At 47.0% G+C, this 23,010-nt stretch overlaps 2 protein-coding genes across 5 annotated transcripts in view; one reads left to right on the forward strand and one right to left on the reverse strand.

The window, feature by feature from the left end:
• Positions 1 to 11,253, reverse strand: DUSP11 (dual specificity phosphatase 11). 2 transcript variants are annotated; one of them, XM_081961021.1, is made up of 10 exons: positions 10,789 to 11,253; positions 9,378 to 9,453; positions 8,244 to 8,375; positions 7,897 to 8,020; positions 7,604 to 7,664; positions 6,751 to 6,797; positions 4,991 to 5,066; positions 3,642 to 3,761; positions 2,495 to 2,533; positions 1 to 183 (listed from the first exon to the last, which is right to left on the reverse strand). In XM_081961021.1, the coding sequence occupies exons 1-10, from the start codon at positions 11,142 to 11,144 to the stop codon at positions 177 to 179; spliced, it is 1,038 nt and encodes a 345-aa protein (XP_081817147.1). In that variant the 5' UTR covers positions 11,145 to 11,253; the 3' UTR covers positions 1 to 176. The 2 variants fall into 2 exon arrangements, with proteins under 2 accessions (XP_081817147.1, XP_081817146.1); XM_081961020.1 differs by lacking the exon at positions 1 to 183 and adding an exon at positions 668 to 1,283.
• KANSL3 (KAT8 regulatory NSL complex subunit 3) overlaps positions 11,114 to 23,010 on the forward strand; it is a 21,405-nt gene continuing 9,508 nt past the window's right edge. Inside the window, exons 1-12 of one of the 3 annotated variants that reach the window (XM_081960960.1) lie at positions 11,114 to 11,267; positions 12,604 to 12,881; positions 13,069 to 13,239; positions 15,630 to 15,720; positions 15,941 to 16,126; positions 17,584 to 17,715; positions 18,376 to 18,492; positions 19,365 to 19,466; positions 19,599 to 19,670; positions 20,627 to 20,701; positions 21,492 to 21,649; positions 22,536 to 22,599. In XM_081960960.1, the coding sequence (XP_081817086.1) occupies positions 12,664 to 12,881; positions 13,069 to 13,239; positions 15,630 to 15,720; positions 15,941 to 16,126; positions 17,584 to 17,715; positions 18,376 to 18,492; positions 19,365 to 19,466; positions 19,599 to 19,670; positions 20,627 to 20,701; positions 21,492 to 21,649; positions 22,536 to 22,599 (1,386 nt within the window). In that variant the 5' untranslated portion in view covers positions 11,114 to 11,267; positions 12,604 to 12,663. Of the gene's footprint in view, positions 11,268 to 12,144; positions 12,167 to 12,222; positions 12,345 to 12,603; positions 12,882 to 13,068; positions 13,240 to 15,629; positions 15,721 to 15,940; positions 16,127 to 17,583; positions 17,716 to 18,375; positions 18,493 to 19,364; positions 19,467 to 19,598; positions 19,671 to 20,626; positions 20,702 to 21,491; positions 21,650 to 22,535; positions 22,600 to 23,010 lie in introns of those variants that run through there. The other 2 variants (XM_081960962.1, XM_081960961.1) reach the window with 2 other exon arrangements.

Below are 23,010 nucleotides of genomic sequence, written 5' to 3' on the forward strand. Positions count from 1 at the left end.
ATTAATAGTTTATCAGAATCTTGCAGCTGGAATATAGAAATTATTCCCTCAATAATTGGACCCTTACTGCTGATTGATTGTTGCATTTAACATTTCCTAACTGCAAGATGAACTATTTTTGCTCTGTGAGATGAGGATCAGGCAGGAGTGTATTTGGGAAACAGGATGCATGTCGTTTATCTCCTAAAAGATAAAGAACTCTTTCAGTGTTTGTCTATTACAATGTATTCTACCATAATTAAGGGCTGCAAATGTTATTTTAATAGCATTATATTTCAGCTAGTGCTTTTTCCAGCCCACAAGTTCTAAATCTTAAGCACATTTTTTCTCCCAGCAGAAAATGCATCTCATAATTCCATCTACTGTATTTCAATTACATATAGCAGCTCATGATTAATTCAAGATTATTATTTCTGGTTTCAAGAGAGCTACCCCTATAGTGCTTAGCAATGTGATTAGGGATTAGCAGCCTGATGCCTCTCATGTTTTGGATTCAGTACCAGACCACAGAACTAATGCCAAAGGACTGAGATTTTTTTTCCAAATCACAACTCTGGCTTTGAATGTCTTTTGCAACCTTGAACCTCATACATCTGTAAAGGTAAAAATCAACTTCGAAAGAACAAAACCAGTTTCCTTGTGAAAACATTTTTACTACACTACACTGTTGTGGAACAATAAATTTTATTTAATATCTAAAGAGTAATATATAAGGATGATTTGCAGAAGTATCTTTTTAAAAAGTCTGTTTTCCTCAAGTGATGTAGGAAGAAAACATTTTGGGTGAATTAATTGAATATACTTTCCTTAACAGAATCCTTCTGTTGGAAATGTGTTTATCAGGTTTCCGGTTGCCTTCTTTTCTTCTTCTTCCAAAAAGGCAATTAAATGATGAGGTGGCAACTGTAGAATTGGATGCAGCTAGAAAGCGTTCTATCTAAACAGCAATGGTGTAATTTATTGTCATGGCCAATTCCACAAATTATCTTTTCTTGCCTGATTAAGGCAATCTTGTCTGATTTCTTTTTCATGATTAAGGGATCCAATAGTGATGCTCGTCTATTTGATTTCTATGTTGTTGCAGCAGCGAGCCATGAGGATTTAGTTCTTGAAAAGAGGGTCCTTGAAACTCTTCCTGGGAGAACAGCCTATTGTTGGGCCTGACATTATGACCTGATCCCTGATGCACGATGTTGGCTGAAGGGGGATATTGTGGACTGTAAGCTTGGCTCCCTTCACTGTAACAGGTGATGAGATTCCGGTTCCAGATTTGAGAATGTTTCCTTAAATAAAAAGCGTCAGATTTCAGGGCAGAGAAACTGATCCTGAAGAACTTGTGCTGCTAACCTTTGGCCCACAACATAAGCTTTAGAACATAATGGTTCAAATTGTAGTGGATGAACCTCCTGCTGTTTAAACTTTAAAGCAGTTAAAAATGTTTCTACTAATTATTGGTAAATGCCAAGACTCTAATAAGGGTTGATAGAGTTTTAGTTACAGGGTAATCTCCACTCCACCAACAAATCATTCCAGATTCATCTCAAAGTTCTTTTCATACTACTATACTTTTATTCAGAGAAGCAGCAACAATTAAAATTACAGCAACTCTTGCTGTAATTTGTATAAATATAACAGAGCCAGTTTGGTCCAGTGGTTAAGGTGCCGGATTAGAAGCCATGAGTTCTAATCCTGCCTTAAGCATGAAGGGGGGGGGGGTGGCTGATGATTGGCCGGCCACTGTGCTCACCCTAGTAAGAAAGTACTGACAAGCCACTTCAAACATGGTCCTATTCCTATAGCCACCAGGAGCCAGCTCTTCTTAATGGGCAATAACAACACAGCACATACAAAGATATGCAGCTGTTTTGTTGCACTTGATCATTTCCTCAAACTTGGTTAACCACACAAACCAGGGAGCCTGTTGTGAGGCATTCTGACAGCCTGCTAGATAATTAGCCCTTAGCCTTATATACAGCTTCACATGGCTTTACAGCCCTCTCTAAGCAGCTTAGAGAGTCAGCATCTTTGCCCCCCAACCATCTGGGTCCTCATTTTGCCAACCTCAGAAGGATGGAAGGCTGAGTCAACCTTGAGCCAGTCAGGATCAAACTCCTGACAGCGAGCAGAGTCAGCCTGGAATATTGCAATCTAACCACTGAGCCACCACAGCTAATGGATAAGTATAAAAGCCACTATTTGCTTTAAAATTAGTCCATGAAAATTTGGAACAAAATTTGTTCCAGGAATCATACTTTCTCTCAAACCTGAGCATTGTCAAAAAGGGATACTAGAAACCCAAATCCTTATTCTACAAATAGTTATGAAAAATCAAGATAACAATGCAGCTTTAAATTACACAATTCATCAGAGCAATTTATGACTGCCTATTGCAAGTAGAAGATGACCATCCCTGGAACTGATGTCCTCTTCATCTAACAGCAGCCAGAGATACACGCTTTAGCTGCAGACATTCCATGCATCTTCTGCAATTTACCTTTTTTGGCTTCGTCCACATCCCCTAAGTGGAAAATTCCTGAAACAAAAAGAAGGCAAAAACTGCTGATGCACAAATAACAGGAGTGTTTGTGGAAGGAAAGGCTTGCAGTGGCCAATGTGAGCCCCTCCTTTCTTTTGTTTTCTCCCCGGAAAATTTAGGGCAAACTGGAGCACACCTGGTTTCCACTGTAAGAGAGAAACACTGATAGCACCAGAATGTGGGTGTGGACTTTATAGCATAAAGGCTAAGTGATAAGCGTTAAGGTGCAATTTAGGAAAATATGTTTGGTAACTAAGCTGCCCAGAGCCACTTCATAGGGAAGATGGGCAGCATAAAAAATTAATAAACAGTAGGATATTGTGACAAACTGAACCGGTTGCAATGGTTGTTCCAAGCAATGCCCATCTATGCCTAGTATGAAGGTGAAGACAACTATGACTTATTCAATAAACCATGTTTATAAGGTATTATAATAATGCTTACAATATAATATAAATTAATGTGACAACCCAATGATTTCAAGTCTGGGGTTACTGTTGTAAACAGGAAGATTTATTCACTGAGCTCATATATCTCAATAGGTCAGAAACAAACCATCTACCAGGAGGCATAGTTGGCAAGATAAAGATTGTGCACAATTGTAGCAATTTAAAAAAGCCAAAGGAAGGAGGTTAATCTTTCCATCCACAACACAGCAACGGTGGCCTACTTTGTGTAAACAGTGCTCCTCCCACAATCTGGCTCCTTAACCAACGTACTCAGCCCCTGTGCCGCCTCCTCCTCCTCCTCAGTCAGCCGAGTGGTCAAGATCAAGGGACTTGTGGGAAGATGTTAAATTGGACCAGGCTGAGCCTTCTGTTATTCAGATGCTTCCTGGGGGAAATAGGTCCTAGAGGTGGGAAGAACAGGCAGGGGACCAAAGAGCTCCCAGTCCCTCTGGAGAACAAGCCAAGGTTTCTTAAGAAAGACACAGCTCTGGGGACCAGGGAGGGAGGGAATAAGCTGCTGCTAGAAGTTACTTGAGCACCTGCCAACATCTAAATTTACTCCAATCTTTCCTACTTTTATATCCAGAACCGCAGGAGGTTCTATTTTCATTTAATTATATTGAATCCATGGAAAGAAAGAAAAAAAGAAGGAAAACCTTGGAGGGTGTTTCCAGTTTTGTGGTCCATAGTCGGCAACTTCATAATCAGGACTTGGGGTATAATCAACATGCCCTTTCATCCAATCCTGCTGTGAAACATCCATATAATGATGGTTCCTTTAGAAAAAAGATTAGGAAATATAGGTTATTTGAAATACTGCTTTCAGGGATCCAGAATATCTGTCCATAGCTTCTAGGTGGTGGGATGCTGGCCATAGCCTTTTGGGAGTCTCTGCTATAGCAGAGTTCTAGTTTGCCCAGAACAGAAAAAAGACACGGTGTAAAACTGGACTTTGGTTGCATTGCAGAAGTTATGCAAATTGTGTTGAAGCTGGCCAACCTACGCTGGGTTGTGTTTATCTCTAACCAGGAATTAGTCTCTGCCTTCCTTTTACAATAAGCATTATGTGAAAGTTGAGGAAAGCCACCATGAACAGTGGAAGCTGGTATCTAAGGTGATTTGGGGATGACCATGACAACTGTGACTCTAAACATAAGAGTCGTCACTGGTTGTAATGGAGCATGTGGATAGTTACCTTGGGGGAACAAGGAAAGGAATACTGCTTAGGGAACAATCAGACAAGACAGGGAAGAACCCCAGATGGCTTAATGGTAGAGAAAGAAACGAAGAACCGCCCTAATGGCTCAGGTGATTAAAAGTGACGGCGGGAATGTGATTTGCAAGACTCTGTTCATGTAGCCTTACAATAAGGTAGTATTCGTTCATCTAAATCAGGGGTGTCCAAACTTGGGAACTTTAAGACTTGTGGACTTCAACTCCCAGAATTCCCCAGCCAGCATGGGGAATTCTGGGAGATGAAGTCCACAAGTCTTAAATTTCCCAAGTTTGGACACCCCTGATCTAAATCCTGTTTCCTGTCTGGTTTACCTGGAACAGCTGACAGTGGTAAAGGGCATGAATTAAAGAATGAAATAAATGGAGGAAAAAATAGATGCGTTGTGTGTTTGGGAAGCTACAAGAAACAGAAACGAAGTAAGAGAACCATTTGAAGGTGGTCTAATCAATTTGGATAAAATGGGCAGGGAAGTCTTGTTCCCCTGGTTTAATGTCCTGGTGGATAAATATGTAGGAAATGGGATTACGGTATGGCACTTGGGGATGTCAACATACGTGAACTTTGTATGTATACAATGGTGTGTTGTTGGTCAAATAATTTGTAGTGAGGGAGGGATACGTTTGTATGTTGCTTATAGGATAATATGCAAGAACCAGCAACTACGGAACACCATTTCCCAGGCAGGAATTCAATTGTACAAAATGCAAAAAAAAAAAAAAAAGGTTGAAGTGCTGCATTTCAGCAAGTCACCCTGGAAAAGAGAATTACCTTCTTCCAGATGTTCTCTGGAGGGCAGAAATATAGTTCTCTCTCTCTATAGAATGTCCCCTGCATCTGTTGAATACTAGGAAAGGGAAAAACAGCTTTGATGTTCTGTGTGCCCCACTGCATGTGTTATTTCTACCCATGCTATTTTCATGAAAGCACAAAGCAGCACATCTGATTTTTAAAACTTAATTCCACAGAATCTTGGTGATTCTCTATAAAATAAACTGCGCTATCCCCACAAGTAATCTTCTGAGAGGGAGCCAGAGGGAGAGCATTAGTTTCTCAGGGAAACACCTATATTTGCAGTGGGGAGATCAAGATCGTTTTCCATGGAAACTCCATCACCACTGTCATAATGTTATGCAAAACTTCTCATTCTGTCAATGAAACATTCCAGGTAACATGGCAGTCCCTACTGGAAAGTGCAGTGGAGTCTACCGTCAATCCAGTCTTAGCAATGCAATGTACACTATGTGCAACAGGAAAAATAAATCTTTAGAAAAAGCACTGCGGGCCCTTTATCAGTGCAATTCAAATTTCATGTATTTTTACAAGTTATAAAATTCTTTAATTTTAAAAAAGTTTAACTGGATGCCCGGCTGTCGATGGATGACCATGTGACAGCCGTGGCAAGGGGGGCGTTCCACCAGGTTCGCCTGGTGCGCCAATTGCGCCCCCTATTGGACCGGGACGCCCTTCACACAGTCACCCATGCGCTTGTGACGTCCCGCCTGGACTATTGCAATGCTCTCTACATGGGGCTCCCCTTGAGATGCACCCGAAGGCTGCAGCTGGTCCAGAATGCGGCCGTGCGGGTAATCATGGGATGTACCAGGTACTCCCATATAACACCTCTCCTGCGCGAGCTGCACTGGCTACCTTTAAAGCGCTCCATGGCACAGGACCTAGCTATCTGCGGGATCGCATCCTACCCCATACATCCCTGCGACCAATTCGCTCTCACAGGGAGGGACTCCTCCGGGTGCCGTCCACTAGGCAATGCCAGCGGGCGATGCCCAGGAGTAGGGCCTTCTCTGTGATGGGCCCGACCCTCTGGAATGACCTCCCCCCCGACATCAGAACTACTACCGATCTCCGCTCCTTCCGCAAGAAACTCAAGACCCACCTGTTCCAATTAGCTGGCCTGGCCCAATTGTTGTTTTAATTTTCAATCCTCCTGGCCGGCATTTTAAATTTTAAGGGGTTGTCCTTTTAACCTGTTTTAATTTTTATTATCACTGTACAGATTCTATATTTAATTTGTTTTTAAAAGGGGGTATTTAATTTGGTTATTGTATGTACGGTTTTTAGCTTTTGTCTGTACACCGCCCCGAGTCCCCTCGGGGAGAGGGGGCGGTCTATAAATCCTAAATAAAGTAAAGTAAAGTAAACTTGAAGCAGTCACAGAGATGCTTTCTTTCTAGATAATCTGATGAATTAAATCACCAATACTGTATATTTTGTCTAATCAGAACTTTAAAATGCCCCCCCCATGATAGCTTGTAAAATATGCCTGCAATTAATAGCCATTTTTTTGGTTATCATATCCCATAATCCCACTATTCCAATAAAACAGGGCACTAGAAATTAGCTTAATTCACAGTGCTCGTTGGTTAGCGTTTAATGCTTTTTGTCTTTCTTTTTTTAGCTATGCAAACTCTTACATGTATTCGCTATCTGCTATTTTATCTATCCTGCTGGTTAGTATGGGCAATGAAGAGTTGAACTAGAGTGCTCTCAATTAAGGGCACAATACTTACATTCTATTGCCATGTTTGGATCCATTCCTTCAACATCAATAAGGTATCTTAACACAACAATACATAAAAAAAGAAGAAAACATAAGAAAAAATTCTAACACAGTGAAGCTCATTTAATGACTTCAGTGCAACAGACCGAAAAGAAAATAAATTCAATCTCAGATTTACATCATCTGCACGATGTAAATTTAAGAGGAAATGCGGTCTGGTGAAAACAGCTGTTTAGAGTTTACTGAGATCCAATTAAATGAGGCTTTATACGGTTTGTCAGTTAATATTTGTGCAACGATGCAATTATGCAAATGTGATAAATGAGTGCAAACAGCATCATCCCACATTACTCCATGGAAATGAGGTCTCAACACTTTTTTAAGAATTAGTTCAGTTTTAAAAATGTATTCATTGCATTACAACAATTAAATATTTACTGTGTATTAAAAACCAACAGAAACAGAAAAATTAGACGTATTACTTTTCTAAATACCCTGTTTCTCTAAAAATAAGACCTCCCTGGACAATAAGCCCAATCGGGCTTTTGAGCACATGCACTAAAATAAGCCCTCCCCAAAAATATAGCAACACAGCAGCAGCCATGAGGTGACCACGCTCGCCGCCTCCTGCACCTCAAAAATAATAAGACCTGCCTGAAAATAAGGCCAAGCGTTTATTTTGGGGGTCAAAACAAAATAAGACTCTGTCTATCATTCTAGAGGAATGATAATTAACTGAGCTACAATCCAGTTATAAATAACAATCTATCAACTGAACATAGACATAAAGTGACATTTCTGCAGTAGATATGAATTTTCAAAACAGACCAGCGGAATCACCTTTGCTTCTTAGAAAAAATTACCTGCAAACAAGGTAACCTGTTCGATTCAAGCCATGTGTACAGTGGATGCCAATAAGTTTATCTGGGGAGATAGGAAATGCAAATGGTGTCTTTAAAAAGCCCCACCACAGAGATAATTTTAATTTTTAGGTGCTTTTATACATGAACAAATATGTATCTGATTTTGCAAGAGGCAGTAATATTTATGGGCAGACTGCCTTGTGATGGTCCACGAAGAGGTTTAGGAATAGAATTCTTGTTAATGTAAAATTCTGTTATTAAATCAAAACATTTGCACATCCAATCAGACTTACCATTATGCTGGTTCTCTCTGAGGAATTTTTTCACAGTGCTTTTGAATTTAGAAACTATAGCGTGATTAGGTACTTTGTGTCCAATTGTTAAAATTTTACAATATTGCAATGTATCTGGTAGCTCCTAAAAGAAAGTGTAAAGCATTTGAAATAATTGAAATGAATATCCAAGCAGCCAACTTAAGTAAAAATGAATCAGCTCAATAAAGCAGGAAAAAAATGACAATTATTATATGCAGGAAACCAACTTAAAAACCCTTTTCTCAAAATTGCCTCTGTAATCCCAAAGCAATGACTGTTATTAAGGATTAAGGCCATAGAACCGATCCCTGTTAAAGGAAACTTACCATTGGCTCATAATAGTGTGTTGTGTATGTTAAATCAATGATCAAACCAAGTTCTTCCTTTTGCTCTTTGACTTGAGTGATAAGGTCTAAGGGAGAAAAACGCTCATCTGGGGCAAGCCTCCATTCAAAACTCTGGGGGAAAAAATTATTCAACGTTGCTGCTAAATTATCAAGATACATGGATAAGTATCAGAAGCCAAGCACAGCTGTATTTGCATAACCTTGTATAATTTGAGTACAGACAGTCCTCAGTTAATCATAATTTGGAAGGGAACTCCATCATTAAGTGATAATTGTTATAAAGCAAATTCAACCTCTCTAATTGTCCAATTTACCACTAAAGCAATGAAATCTAGATCACAGCAATGGAAAATAAATAAATATTTTCTGCCCAAATGACTGTACAACTGAAGTTAAAGTGTGTAACGGGATGTGTAAATTATATTGGGGGAAAAGAGGGTGGCAAATTATGCCACCTAGGAAATAATCAGACAAGAGAGAGGAGCGCCCCACCCCCCCCCACCCCGACTTAAGGGTTAGGGAAAGAATCTTAGGAAGGACCCATTGTGATGGATCAAGCAGCTAAAAGTGGTGGGGGAAAGTCTGTACCCAGATGTCCAAGACTCTGTTAATGTAGCTTTACAATAATATAAAATTAGTCGATCAGATCCTGTCTCCTGTCTGGTTACCTGGGAGGTCTGCCAGAATGTCAAACATATTGATCTGACCTAGAGACAAGAAAAGGAGGCCTTGGACGCCTTTGGGTAGCCAGGAGATATGAACAAAAAAACTGGCCTCTAGAACTTACCCCTATTTAATATTGTCAATGTTCAGGCTGAAATTTACTCCATGGAACCCAAAATACCCATAAGCGTCCATCAATGTCCAGATACTTTTATGACACTTTAATCTACTTTACTCTGTGGCTAACAAATTCACTAATTTAAATTTGCTTTTGAAATATTTCTTTCCCTTGGGGGAGAAATCTTAAAAACCTATACTTTGTTAAAGCTACATGAAATCTACAAATTGCTCATATGCTGCCAGCAAATCACCTGCCCCCAAGTGACATTTTTTATCTTAAAAAGGCACTGAGAAGTTAAACCAATTGAGTGACTACATTCTTCACCTTACCTTCTTAAGAGGAACTTTAAAGGCAATAAAGCGGGTCCCGGAAATTCTTTTTCCAAGAGGCCGATAATCAGTCCATCTAGAAAGGAAATATAACAATGTGTTGCTTTCACTTCAATGTGATTAGGACAGAGTTGCAGTGAGGAAAGATAACACAGAAGCTGAGAACTCTTTGGAGGTCCTGAATACATTTCAAATGTAGGCACTTTTAGAAAACAGCTATCAAACACTCGTTTCAAAGGAGAAATCAAACTAATGATGTTATTCCCTGAAATTATCTCTTACTACCCCAAATTATTTTTGCCTTTTTTTTCTGAGTAGGTAGATAGTTCCAAAGGAAACCCAATTTGTGAAAACCACTTCCAGTTGATGGAAGTGGTAGTGCAGAAGAACTGTCGAGAAACACTCCAGGCCAGGCCAGTGGGAGAAGTGAGGCGCCTCCTGCCATCTAGTATCTTCTCACACACACAAAGATGCCCATGCAGGATCTCCATTCAGTTTAACCCTTAGCAGCACAACATGGGCTGACAAGGGACCACAAGCAGTCTTTATTTAGTAACCAATATTTGGACCAACGACACTATTGCTAAGTAAAGTGGTCGCTAAGTGGGAAATCTATTCCCCCAGAATGCTCAGCACAATGCAGGGAGAGCCAGGTTGGCAGCTCCAGTCTGCCGTTGACAAAAGATTCATCGGTTTTACCCCTTCAGTTTTTGTTTGCCTCTTAATCCTTTTAATTCACTTTCCCTCCCCCCTGTCCCACCCTTTGGAATGGGCCAAATTAGATAGCAAGAAAGGGATTGTTTGTATTTGCATCCACTGAAGAGGAAGATGTTACAAAGAAGGAAGCGAGCACATAATGGTTAACAGACTGGGCTGTTTATGCAGTGCACCAGCACTTTGCTTTCCATTTGTGTTCTCCCACTGGTATCAGCTTAAGCCAATAAAGGTAGTCTAAAGTCTAATTCAAAGGTCTTCAAACTTGGCCGCCTGAAGACTTGTGGACTTCTACTCCCAGAATCCTCCAGCCAGTGTAATTTACTCTCTTGTAATCCCTTCTTCTGCAATCTCTCCACTTAGATCGGAGGTCTCCAAACTTGACCACTTGAAGATTGGTGGACTTGAACTCCCAGAATCCTCCAGCCAGCTGGCTGGAGGATTCTGGGAGTTGAAGTCCACCAGTCTTCAAGTGGCCATGTTTGGGGACCCCTCGTCTAATTTAACCCGATCATGGACGTCTCACAGATCCAGTGTGGACCGGGCAGACTCCACTCCGCCTGCAGCTACCGAGGCAAAAGGAGGAGGCGCCGTCGCTAAATATGCCGCGGGGAGGGCACCGCCTGGCTGAGCGGGACGGGGCCGGGCTGCCCCGGGGAAGCCTCCCTCCTCCTACTCCTCCCGCTGCCCCTCTCACCTGTCCGGCACGGCGTTCTTCTGCTTCCCCATGGCCCCCCTCGGGCCGGAGCCACCCTCGCCCCGGCCGGCGCCGCCGCCGCCGCCGCCTTGACGCGGATGCCCAGGAGACCCGGCCTCCGCCGCTTCCGGCTTCCAGCCGTGGGCGGGCCCAAAGCTTCCGGCACGGCCCTGCCAGCCGCCGGGGCGCAGGGGGGGCACCCGAGGGACGCCCACCACGCCGCCCCCGCCGCCGCTCCCGCCCTGCGCAGCGCGCGCCCCCCCGCCGTGGGCCTGCTCCTCCGGCCTGGGAAGCCATTCGGGGCCCCGAAAGGGGAGGCCCCGCCTGCCGGCCCGCGCGCCCAGCCTGAACGCCATCGCCGCCGCCGCCCTCCCGCCTCCTCCCTCTTCGCGCGTGCGCAGAAGCGCGAGGCCTGGCCGGGTCAGTCAGGCCGTGGTGGCGGCGTTGCCGCCTTCCTTGCTGCTCGGCTGGGGAAGCAGGTGAGAGGCGCTTCCGCCGGGGAGGGGGCGGCGTAGCGGTCCTCGACGGGAGCTGTAGTCCGGGAGGGGCTGCGGTCTGCACATGCTCAGGAGCGCCGGCGCTACCTCCCCCCTCCCCCCCACCGCGCCTCGCGTCTGCCTCAGGCACAGATGGAGGCGCCTCTCCCGCGGCCGGCTCCGAAGGGGCCCCGCCATGGAAGACCTCGGGGCTGGGGCTCCTCACCGCCCGCCTCTGGCCCTTCGCTTTCCCCGGGTGGGGGGCTCCTGGAGCCGGAGGGCTGCTGCGGGGGAAGCGGGGGGAGGGCTTGGCTGATCACTGCAGGGGTCAGTCTCCCCCCGTGTAACATTCAGGCGAAAGGGCAGCCACGGGTGGGGGGTGGGGTGGGGGGTTTGGTGCCATCGAGGCCTCGGTGAGAGCCCGGATCGCCCCCTCCGAGGTTCCCGTTGGCGCCTGGGTGCTGCGACGGTCTGGCTGAGGGAGAACCGAGCAGAAGAAGATAGGGGCTGCCTGTCCGTCCGTCAAAGGCAGAGGTCTCCAAACTTGGCCACTTGAGGACTTCAATTCCCAGAATCCTCCTGCTGGGGAATTCTGGGAGTTGAGGTCCACCAGTCTTCAAGTGGCCAGGTCTGGGTCTGGGAACACCTGGTCAAAAGGTGTGTCTGCTCCGGTCCTCTTGCTTGGCAGGTTGGCTCTGGCCTCCAAATAGCACATCTTTGACCCCGGGCTCCTTCTGGACTAGCAGCTCCTGCAAGCGCAGCCGACCCTGGGGAGGCTGTGGCCCAAAAGGCTTTGTCCAGCTGTGGCCGGTCGAGCAGTAGGATCTTGCCATCATCACCTGCAGAGGTGCTGCACAAGAAGGCTCCTTCAGAGAGCCCACAAAGGCTGCCTTGGACTGAGTGTGCAGAGAGTCCACCGATAGTCATCAGCAGAAACACTTTTGTTGCAAGCAATTCTCCCTTGGTTACCCGGCTGCTCCTGGGTGCCATGAAAGCGCTGGTGTTCAATGCACGACGTGATCTTTTGGGGCAGATTCTTCCCTTGGGATTGGTCCAGCCGATTTGATTTACCTGGGAGAGGCAGGGAGAAGGCATTTAGGTTGCGATTCCCTCTGGTGGGATTAATAGTTCGGCTTTGTTACTAATTGCGTGCTGTTTTTTTAAAAAAATGTATCTTGCAATTTATTTCATTGTGCATTTTATCTTGAAATTGCAAAGAGTACTTCAGAATCGTAGCAGCCTGTGATTAATCAATAAATGAATCGGGGCTACATAGAACATGTCCCTAGTTTGTGTTTTTTCACCAGCTGCTTGTTCGTTCCTTCTCCTTCCCTTCCAGACCAAACGATGTGCAGCTTCGAGAGCAGGTTGTGTCATTGCTGAACACAAAGACTGAAACATGTCTTATCGAGGGACTGAGCGGGATTTTCAAACCTCGGCACGGAGGATGGGGACCTCTCTGCTTTTCCAGCTGTCGGTCCACGAGAGGGAACTGGACTTGGTCTTCCTGGACCACAGCTATGCCAAGCCATGGAGCGCTCACCCTGATGCCAGTAATGCTCGTCCCACACGCCTGCTGTTTGTCACTCCCAAGCGACATCAGGATAATAGTGCTGCGTGAGTTGTCTCTTTCTTTCTCTGCCTTCCGTCTTTGAGTGAACATCTAATGGGACCAACACCACCCATGTTGGGCCCATGTTTTGAGTGCTGTACGTATTGCCTGTGTGCTGATTTTCTTTAAGCTCATAAGCCACAGATGGTTACAAAATGCTCCTTATCCTGAAACTGCAATCTCTCTTTCCAGGGAGGCTGATGTTCCTATTGATGTAGAAACAGTGACACCAACACCCGTGCCCCTCTATGACAACCAGAAAGCCCGAACTGTGATGAATGAGTGTGAACGCCATGTGATTTTTGCCCGTACAGACACTGATACCCCTCCTCCACCTGAGGACTGGGAGGAGCATATGAACAGGTATAAAAATGAGTGGAAGAAAGACATTAGAAGTTCTGCTGATGTTGCCTCTGTCTTGATGGTCTTGTTTCTGATCCTGAGTATAATTTGGGGATATATAATATGAGAGTTGTAAATTGATTTTGAATTTCAAAAGATGGCTTCTGGTCATCTCAGATTATACTCTGAACTATGCATAGAAATCGATGTTAATTGAGGATTTGTGTCTTATTATAACAATGACTGTGTGATAAGTATAACACTGCTCGTCTTATAAAATCATACTATATTGATAAGGTGTCGTTTTATGGGGTCCTTGGTGCTCTCTGAGTTTGCTTGTTTTTTTGTTTTCATTACCCCAACTAGGTTACATGATCAGTGCTAGTAAGGAGTACAGTTTGCTGTCAATATATTTTGGTGTCTTGCCTGTCTGTGTTGGTGTGGGTGGTTTTAGGGATTCTTTGTTTGGGCTCTTTACTGATGGCTCTTTGGCAGTTTCTTGATTGAGGTATTGTGTACTTGACTGTTGGTCTGATGTTAACCTTGGAGTTAAATCTATGCTGATCTGGGTGTTGATTACTGATGGAGAGGTGCTGGAGTCTTTTTGTTCCCTTTTGGGCTGGTTGATTGTCTCCTTTGCACAGTCTATAGATGTTGTTAATGTCTATGGATCTATTGATGGCTGATTTATCAGAGTGGCAGGCTTTTAGAAATTCCCTGGTATTTTTGGATTTGGCCTGGTCTAGGATGGTCACATTTTTCCATTTGAAACTATGGTTAAATCTCTCCATATGTTGTGAAATTTTCATCATGCCTTCTCTGACTGCCAGTTGGTGTTCATGGATGCCTCCTGCCACTCTCCTACTTGTTTGTCCTACATAGTGGTTGTTGCAATCCTTACATTGTATGTTGTAGATGGCTCCTGCTGGGTCTTTTGCTTTGCCTAGGATGTTTTGAAGGGCTGCACTGATTCCATGTGGTTATAGTTGCAGGTTAGAGAGAAGCATTCTATGAACACTGAGTGTACATCTTCCAGGTTCAAGGCTTCTTTATCAAGTAAACGACTGTGATGTTTCCTCTAACAGGAAGAGTGGGAGGAAGAGACTAGAACAGCGATGGCGAACATTTTTTGGCTCGCGTGCCATAAGTGAGGGGAGCGCAGGGGGGTCGTGTGCGGGCGTGCCTCACCCATAATGCAATGCGCGACCCCCAGTGCGCATGTACGCACTACACACGCTCCCTCCCCCATTTTTACATGCTTTTTTTGCCCTCCCCAGGCTCCAGAGGCTTTATAGGAGCCTGGGGAGGGCGAAAACAGCCTCCCCCACCCCTCTGAATGCCCTCCGGGGGTGTCAGGGAAACCTCTGGACAGTCCCTGAAGCCTTCGGAGCGCTCAAAACGATCCTCCGAGCAAACCGGAAGCCTCTGGAGCCTGGGGAGGTCGAAAAATGGCTTTAAAAAAGGGTGAAGTCAGTTGGCCAACGTGCCCTGACAAATGGCTCCGCGTGCCACCTGTGTCACACGTGCCATAGGTTCGCCATCACTGGACTAGAATTTTAATCCTGGAGTAAATCTTTACAACAAGGAGACAGATCTCATGACTCTTGGACTGGCATCTAATGAAAAAACCTATCTAGCTTTATCATGGTTGTGAGGCTTCTGCAATAACCCAATACCTGAATACATGTACCCCCAATCTGGGCTATATTATAATAGCATTAACATAGCCCTTAGACTTATATACCACTTTCCAGCTCTTTAAGCAGTTTTTAAAGTCAGCCTCTTGGCCCCAACAATCACGGTCTTCATAATGCTTCTCTCTAACCTGGAATTGCTGGTTCCTGCCTTACCAGCTGCAGCCCTCCCTGTTAATTCCATGGTAGAAGAAATATGGGGTATTAATGTGCTAACTGAATCAATACACCCTAATGCAGCCGTGCTACTCGGGAGAAAAATACTTTAAGTATACTTCTAATATTTAAATGGAAAACTCTTCATTGCCACAACACATGCATGAATGTGAGCTTCGTCCGGGGTGGGGCCGTCCGTGCACAAACCCCCATGTGCTGCGGTGTTAGGAACCGACATTACGAGCTGCCCTTCCACTTGGTAGGCCCGATCCTGTCATCCAGTTGGGAAAGGGCAATGCGAGCCTTGCGGTCACTTCCTCAAGGTTCCAGCAATGGCCTCAAGGCAGTAGAGGTCAGGTTTAAATAAATCGTAATTCTCCACGTTTAGATGCGCAGCAAACATTTGAAGGCGTCGGCTTGCTGTTTCCTTGTCTCTGCCTGCAAAAACAGGGGCAGAAGTAGATTTTCTGTTAGTCTGACCCAAGCAGGAGTTAGAAACCTCTGATGCGGTCCTGCTTTTTTTCAGGAGCCGGACTTTATAACGGAATCTTTCCTTTTCAGATCTGGCTGGACAATGGCCCAAAACAAGCTGTTTAATAAGATCCTGAAAGCCTTGCAGTCTGACCGACTGGCCCGATTGGCTAACGAAGGGGTGAGGATCTCCTGGCTCTCGCTCCTTTCCCTGCGCTCTGCGCTGGCTGCCCTTCCCTCACTGGTGCCGGAACACAAAGTGGAATCCCTGTTTTGTTCATCCCGGCCTTCCATCCAGTTGAATCTGGGTGCCTCCGCTTTGCCCCCAAGCTGGGAGAGAAGGGCTGCGGTGCCATGACTCAGCCGGGGTATTTTTTCTTTTCTTGCTTGCTTTCCACAAGGCCTGCAATGAGCCAGTGCTGCGGAGAATAGCGGTGGACAAATGTGCTCGGCGGGTCCGGCAGGCTTTGGCCAGCATCAGTTGGGACACCAAGCTGATCCAGTGGCTCCACTCCACCCTGGTGGAAACCCTCAGCCTGCCAATGCTGGCTGCCTACCTGGACGCCCTGCAGACCCTCAAGGGGAAGGTGAGGGGGGGGAAGGGCTTGGGAGGGGAGGGGGAGGGGGGTTCCTTCCATTTCAGGGTCCCGTCCCATCCCCCCCCCCCCCGTAGAAGAAATCCTCTGGTTTTGACAATAGAACCCAAAGTGCCGGTTCTGACATTGTACAGGTAGCCCTTGACTTAATGACCATCATCAACCCCAATATTTCTGTTGTTAAGTGAGATGTTTCTTACTTGAGCTTTGCCCCATTTTACGACCTTCCTTGCCACCGCTGTTAAGTGAATCGCTCCAGTTGACAGGTTAGCCACCTGCTTGCTCAGGGACTCTCCCCGTGGACTTCGCTTGCCGGGAGTTCGCAAAAGGGGATCCTGGGAGCCTGGGACTCAGCAGCCGTCATAAGCAGGAACCAGCTGCCCAGCGTCTGACTTTGGACCCTGGGACCCTGGGGCTGCTGCAGAGGTCATAAGTGTGACACAACGGTCACAAGTCACTTTGTTCAATGCCGTCGTAACTTTGAACGGTCACTAAATGAACTGCTGTAAGTCGAGGACTACCGGCATTGCAGTTTTTTGCATTGTAAGTGGAGATGGAAGGGATTGATGAGGAGACACCAACTGGGGGGGGGGGTGTAATTGAAGTCTGAATGAAACCCCCCAAAAGAAGGACTGATGTCCTGGTAAGAGCAGGTGGAAAATGGGGTGTTCCAGAGAATGACCTGGTTCGTTCCAGGAGAGGAGTTGGGTTTCTTTCCTTTTTTTCTTTTGGCTGAGCGTAAGGAGGAGGTTTAAAACTCAGGAGAGGGCGGAAAACAGAAAAAGAAAATATTAAACATATAAGTATATATTCAAGAACGAGATATAAAGGAGGGAAATATAACTAGGGTAGTAGACTAGTGAAGGTAAGGGAATAAGAAATGATACCAAATTATATTTGGGCTGACAGAAATACCGTCCCAAGGAAACATAAACTGAGTTTTGAAATATACATCAACAATAATAGAAAAAGAAAGGGAGAGAGAAGGAGAGAAAGAAAGGAAGACGGGAGAAAGAAGAAAGAGGTAAGAAGAGGAGGATGGAAGGGGGAGAAAGAGAAGGAGAGAGGGTAGGAAGGGGAAGAGGAAAAGCAGGAGTAGGAGAAAGGTAAAGGATGAAGGGAGGAAAAGGAGAGGAGGAAGGAAGAAAGTAGAGCAGGGAGGGAGAAAAGAAAGGGAAAACAAGGAGGTGTTACAAAAGGAGGAAGGGATGGTAAATAAAGCAACCCAAATTGTACATTATAACTTATTAAATGAAATAATAAATGTATAAGAATGATAAACGTAAAGAGGAATACCAATTATGTGAATGTATACTTAAAATGGTATGTAAGAGAATAAAAAGAATATATTTTTTTTAAAAAGAACAAAAACCCTAGGAGAGGGCAATGAGGAGGCGGGTCAGAGAAGGTTCTGGGCTTCCACAGCCTGTGTTGTTGCTGGGTTTCAGATTCCCTCCCTGATTGACCGGATGCTCTTGTCTTCAACGGCCAAGACGGGGGCGGCCGGAGCCGAGGCCTTGTCCCTCTTGCTGAAGAGGCCCTGGGATCCAGCCATCGGCGTTCTCTCCCATAACAAACCAGTAAGTGCGCAACAGGCCTTCAGAAAAGGAGGGCTCCGAGGGACACGGGTATTCATAAACAACTAGCCACAATATGAACCATCCTGTCTAGACAAGTGCTCTCCCCTAGTCAAATATACAAACCAAGCCAGAATCGGTTCCTCGTTATTCTTAACAAACGGGGGCAGGTTAAAGCAAGGCCCTTCCCAACCAATGTTTTGAAGCCTCCCCTGGCAGCTTTACACCCCCTTTGGCCTGTTTCCTTTGGGTCAGACTTGTGGTCAGCCCTGTTGTTCTGGAAGACTCCCTTCTGCTTGTGGCCTTCATTGGAGAGTTGCCCAAGAGAGGCTTCCCCTGGGAGGAAAACTCTGCAAAGGGTCACCTGAAGTGGGATTGAAGGAGGCCGAAGGCCACTAGAGAGACGGGGGTCTGTCTGTGCCTGCTCAGCCCAGGGCTAAGCGCTTTCTCTTCATTCCCTTCCTTGTGGAGCAAAGGCTTCCCCGCAGAACAGCAAGGGAAACCTCCTGGAAATCCAATGCAATGCTTGAAAAAGCTTTTCCCCCAAAGGACCCCTGTGATTAGGCTTACAAAGAGAATCCCTAGTCTGCTGTCTGAGCTGGGGCAGCTCCAAAGGACAGATTTCTGAGGGTCCTTTGCATCTGTGGGTTTTTTTCCCCCCAGAGCAAGTTACCCGGCTCTCCCCTCATCCTACTGGCATCATCTGGACCCTCCAATTCCATGTTCCCCACTTCTCGGCGGCATCGATTCTGGCAGTCACAACTCTCGTGTCTGGGAAAGGTTGGTACCATTTTGGCACCCTGAAGTTGAGTCTTAGGCATAGACCTCCATTGGCAAGGGGAGGGAGGGAGGGAGGGAGGGAAAGAAGGCAGCCCCTGTGCTTGCAGGTGAGATTGCGTGGGCCTTCCCACCTGCTCCTTCTCCCTTCCCAGTTCATCTGCTTCCCCGGAGGTGTGTGAACGTGAAGCAAGAATCAGTCAGCCTGCCCTTTGCCTCCAGCAACGAGACAAGTGTTGCGCCTGGTTTTGTGCTGGGGGCCTGGGCAGCTTTTCTCCTCCTTCCCTCGGGGGATGCTCTCCTCCTTCTTCTGCTCAGATACGTTCCATTTTCCAGCCTGATCTAATTTGCAGGAGGCAGAGAGCATCGGAAACCCAGAGGCCAGAAATTGGCCTAGCGGGTGGCAGCTGTGCCCAGGATGACCTTGGCACAAAGTCACCTCAGGTGTCCGTTTTCCTCCTGTCTAAACTAGGAACCCCTTAGGACAGGCCTTCGTGCTTTTGGGCTGCTGCAGGGCCCCTTACCTGAGTCTGCCCTTGGAGACCACTTGGGTACTGTACGTTTGTTGTATTCAGTGTATTTGTGCCCCCGTCACAAACAAGTGGCTGCGGGTGGCTAACAATATATATTTTAAAAAAGGAGGCAGTAGGAAACACCAGAAAGTACAAAACAAACAAGGGGCCTGCAAGGCTAAAGACCAACAGAAACAACCAGCTTGAGGGCCATTGCACACGCTCGGGCCAGGACTGGAACTCCCAAGCCCCAGGACGCCTGGTGAAGAGCTGGGCAGTCAGTGAAGAGCGAGGAGAACACAGTCGTCTCTTTAGGGCCTTGTGGCTCAAGTCTGAGGGCTGCTCCTTCTTTTGGGCTACCAGGTGATCCCAGTCGCGACCCACTTAATGAACAACGGCAGCGGAGTTGGGGTGTTGCAGTGCCTAGAACATATGATTGGCGCCATGAGAGGCAAAGTGATGGAGGTGAGGTGGGCAGCCCGTGTGAATCCGCCCTGTGAATCCAGATCCCTTCTTCGTTTGTCAGTGCAAAACAAGCTTCTGGCTGTGATCTTCTAAAGGTGGCCAATGGCTTGGCTTCTCTCTCCCTCCCACCAGATCCACCACCATTTCTCTCACAAGCCAGTCATCCTGATTGGATGGAACACGGGAGCTCTGCTATCCTGCCACGTGAGTATCTTTACCGCCTGTCTGTCCTTCCGTGCCCCAGGCCAGTTGCTCTGTCTCGACTCAAACATTAGGCGTTAGAAGACGCGGCAGGATTAGCCATAAGCTTTCAGAATGATTGCTCCCAAGGCAGAAGTGGCCTTGCGTGCTGCCCCAAAGGCTTCAAGGGATGATTCTGACATGCATTTCAAGGCACATCAGACCAAGAACGTAGCTGGTGCAGACAGTGCTCAATTTATGAGAGCAGTTAATCATTGCTGTCCTCAACTAATCTCCACAGTCATTAGGTGGGGCAACCTTCGGTCAGCTTCCCACCACCAAAGTCAGTGGGGAAGCCGCAGACAGTTGCAAATCCCAAGCCTGCAGGCAGGTCGGTGGCTGCGGCTGGGGGAGGGAGGGGGGAGGGAGGGGATGATGGTGCACGAGTGGCTAGTGCAGCACAAGCACAGGGAGGAGCCGGGGTCCTGGGTGGAGGAAAGTCACTCCAGGGACGGGCAGCCTTCCCTGCCAGCTTCCCCACTGGCTTCCTCCCTTCAAAAGGTTGTTGAACAAATGGCCAAAGGGTCAAGGACTTCTTGCCGTTGCTGTTTCTCCCGTTGCCCTGTGGCTGTTGTGACGTAAAATGCCCATGGGGTGGGAGCATTTAGCCATTTGGCTCACTACAAAAGTGGTTTCTCACCAGCTGCCTGTTGGCCGCCTTTGCTTCTCCCCCCAGGTGGCCCAGTTTCTACCTGGCAGAACAGATCAGCCTGTAGGTGAGCTTAGGACACCCACCCCTGTCCCTCACTGTCCCAAGGAATCCTAAGGCCCTCCGTGAGCCTTCCCAGGGCGCCTCTTGCAAAACGAGTGTATTTGGTTGCAGGAGCCACAGTGGCCTTGCGGGCCTCACCCGCTCCAGAGCGTGTGCACCTGCAGCCCTTCCCCAGCGTCACCTGCGGGCCCTTTTGTTTCCCCACCAGGTTTCCGTGATGGAAGATGTGGCAGCCGTTGTGTGTCTTGGATTCCCTCTCTTAACAATCGATGGACCCAGAGGGGTGAGAGCGAAGAACATTCTTAGTTTCTGTTTTTCTTCACCTTCTTTGACTTGCTCTTTTATCTCCTGCGCTTACGTTGCCAACTTTGTACTGAAGTCTTCTGCAGGTTGTCTTCAGTAATAAGAAGATTATGTAGAATAGAATAGAATGAATGAGCTGGAAGGGACCTTGGAGGTCCTGTAGTCCAGCCCCCTGCTCAAGCAGGAGAACCTCTACCATTTCAGATAAGTGACTGCCCAGTCTCTTCTTAAAACCCCCCAGGGATGGAGCACCCACAGCTTCTAGTGGCAAGCTGTTCCATTGGTTAATTGTCCTCACTGTTAGGAAGTTTCTCCTTGATTCCAGGTTGCTTCTCTCCTTGATTAGTTTCCACCCATTGCTTCTTGTCCTGCCCTCTGGTGCTTTGGAAAATAGGCTTACTCCCTCCTATTTGTGGAACGCTGCTATCATGGCACCCCCTAATTCTTCTTTGTTTTCCTCCTCCTCCTCCTCCTCCTCCTCCTCCTCCTCCTCCTCCTCCTCCTCCTCCTCCTCCTTCTTCTTCAGTTGCTAAGTCATGCCTGACTCTTTGGGACCCCATGGACCACAGCATGCCAAGCCTCCATGGTGCCCCTGAGTCTGCCCAGAGGCATGCCCACTGCGTCACTGGTGCTACCTTGCCATCTCATCCCCTGTGCCCCCACCTCACCCCTTCTCCTCTTGCCTTCAGTGGGAGAATGACGGCCTGTCTCACCTTTGCTCTGAAACGCTCCCTCCAGTGTCACAACTTCTTCTCTTTTTGGGGGCGCAGGATGTCGATGACCCTCTCCTGGATATGAAGGCGCCGGTTCTCTTTGTGATTGGCCAGAACGCTCTCCAGTGCAACACGGAAGCCATAGAAGATTTCCGAGAGAAGCTTCGCGCTGAAAACAGCCTGGTGGTGGTGGGAGGGGCGGACGACAGCCTCAGGTGTGTGAGCCGGAGCAAGTCCCAGGATCCTTTGCTCTAACGCTGTGAGAAAAGGCCGGTGATTGATTCTGCCGGTGGCTCAGGGAGTGACCGGCACAGAAAGGCCCCGGTGGTCTTCTTAATGGCTCCAGCCTTACCTGAAGGCCATAAATTGGGGGGAATAAATGAGGAATAGAGCTTGCAAGATATGGAGGTGGTTGATTGAATAATAATAACAGATCCCATCTCCCACCCACAGCCCACTCCACTCCACCTCCATCCTCCCTATGTGTCCTTGGTTTTAATGTCTGATTTTTTAATTTTTATGTTTTAACTGTATGTGACTTCAAGAAACCCAGAGTTACTCTATGGTAAAATTTATAATTAATAAATTATTAAATAAATAGGGATGGATGGATGGCATGCTGTCTGAACCCAACTTAAACAGTTGAAAACTGGAAATAGTACAGTTCTGCAATGCCAATTTCTTTGGGGGGGGAAGGGAAATAAATGGCTTGTTTGTTGTTTGTGTGGTGTCCATGGATCTGTGCACACCCAGGTAAGAATCACCTGCCCACGTTGAGGGAAGTGGCTGTTTGTCTGTCTGCATTGTCCCCTGCTGTTGGTTCCAAGGAGCAAGGAGGGCTGACGGGGAGCAGAGAGCTTTGAAGGGGGAATGTGGCCGAAGGGAGCCTGGGAGGAGAGGAGATTGCCCACCCCATGACTCCCTCGCTTAGGGGGGGCGGGGGGGGGAGAGAAATTCTGTCAGGCTTTGGAGAACCTGCTGCCAGAAGGCCTAAGGTGCCTTTTCCATGACTTGGTCTACCTCGAAGGGCTGACGGACGGAGATAAGGGAGATAAGAGCTGAAAGATCCTCTGGATGTTGACCAGCTGTTTTTTTAAACAGGATAAGCCGAGCCAAGAAGAAGTCGGAGGGCCTGACGCAGAGCATGGTGGACAGGTGCATCCAGGTGAGAGCAGCTGCCTCTCCCCCCCTTTGCCTTGCAGCTTCTCCCCCGTCCAGCTGGGGAGGCTTTTCTCCTGGCATCTCACTCATTGGCTAGCTTTGTAGAGTCACCTCTCTACCGATAGTCCTTGACTTATGACAGGTCGCTTTGTGAGCTCTCAGAGTTATGACGGCACTGGAAAAAACGACGTAGGACCATTTTTCACACTCGTATTGTAGCATCCCCATGGTCACGAGAGCAAAACTCAGAGGCCTGGCAACTGATTCATACTTATGACGGTTGCAACATCCTAGGGTCCCCCGGTCCCCTTTTGCGACTCTCTGACTAGTCAGTGGGGAAGCCAGATCCACTTAGCAACGCCCCGTGTTACTGACTTCTCCGCCGCAGTGATTCGCTTAACAACTCTGGCAAGAA

The sequence above is a fragment of the Natrix helvetica genome (genome assembly GCF_964273705.1).
Source record: "Natrix helvetica genome assembly, chromosome: 8".
Lineage (NCBI taxonomy): Eukaryota > Metazoa > Chordata > Lepidosauria > Squamata > Natricidae > Natrix > Natrix helvetica.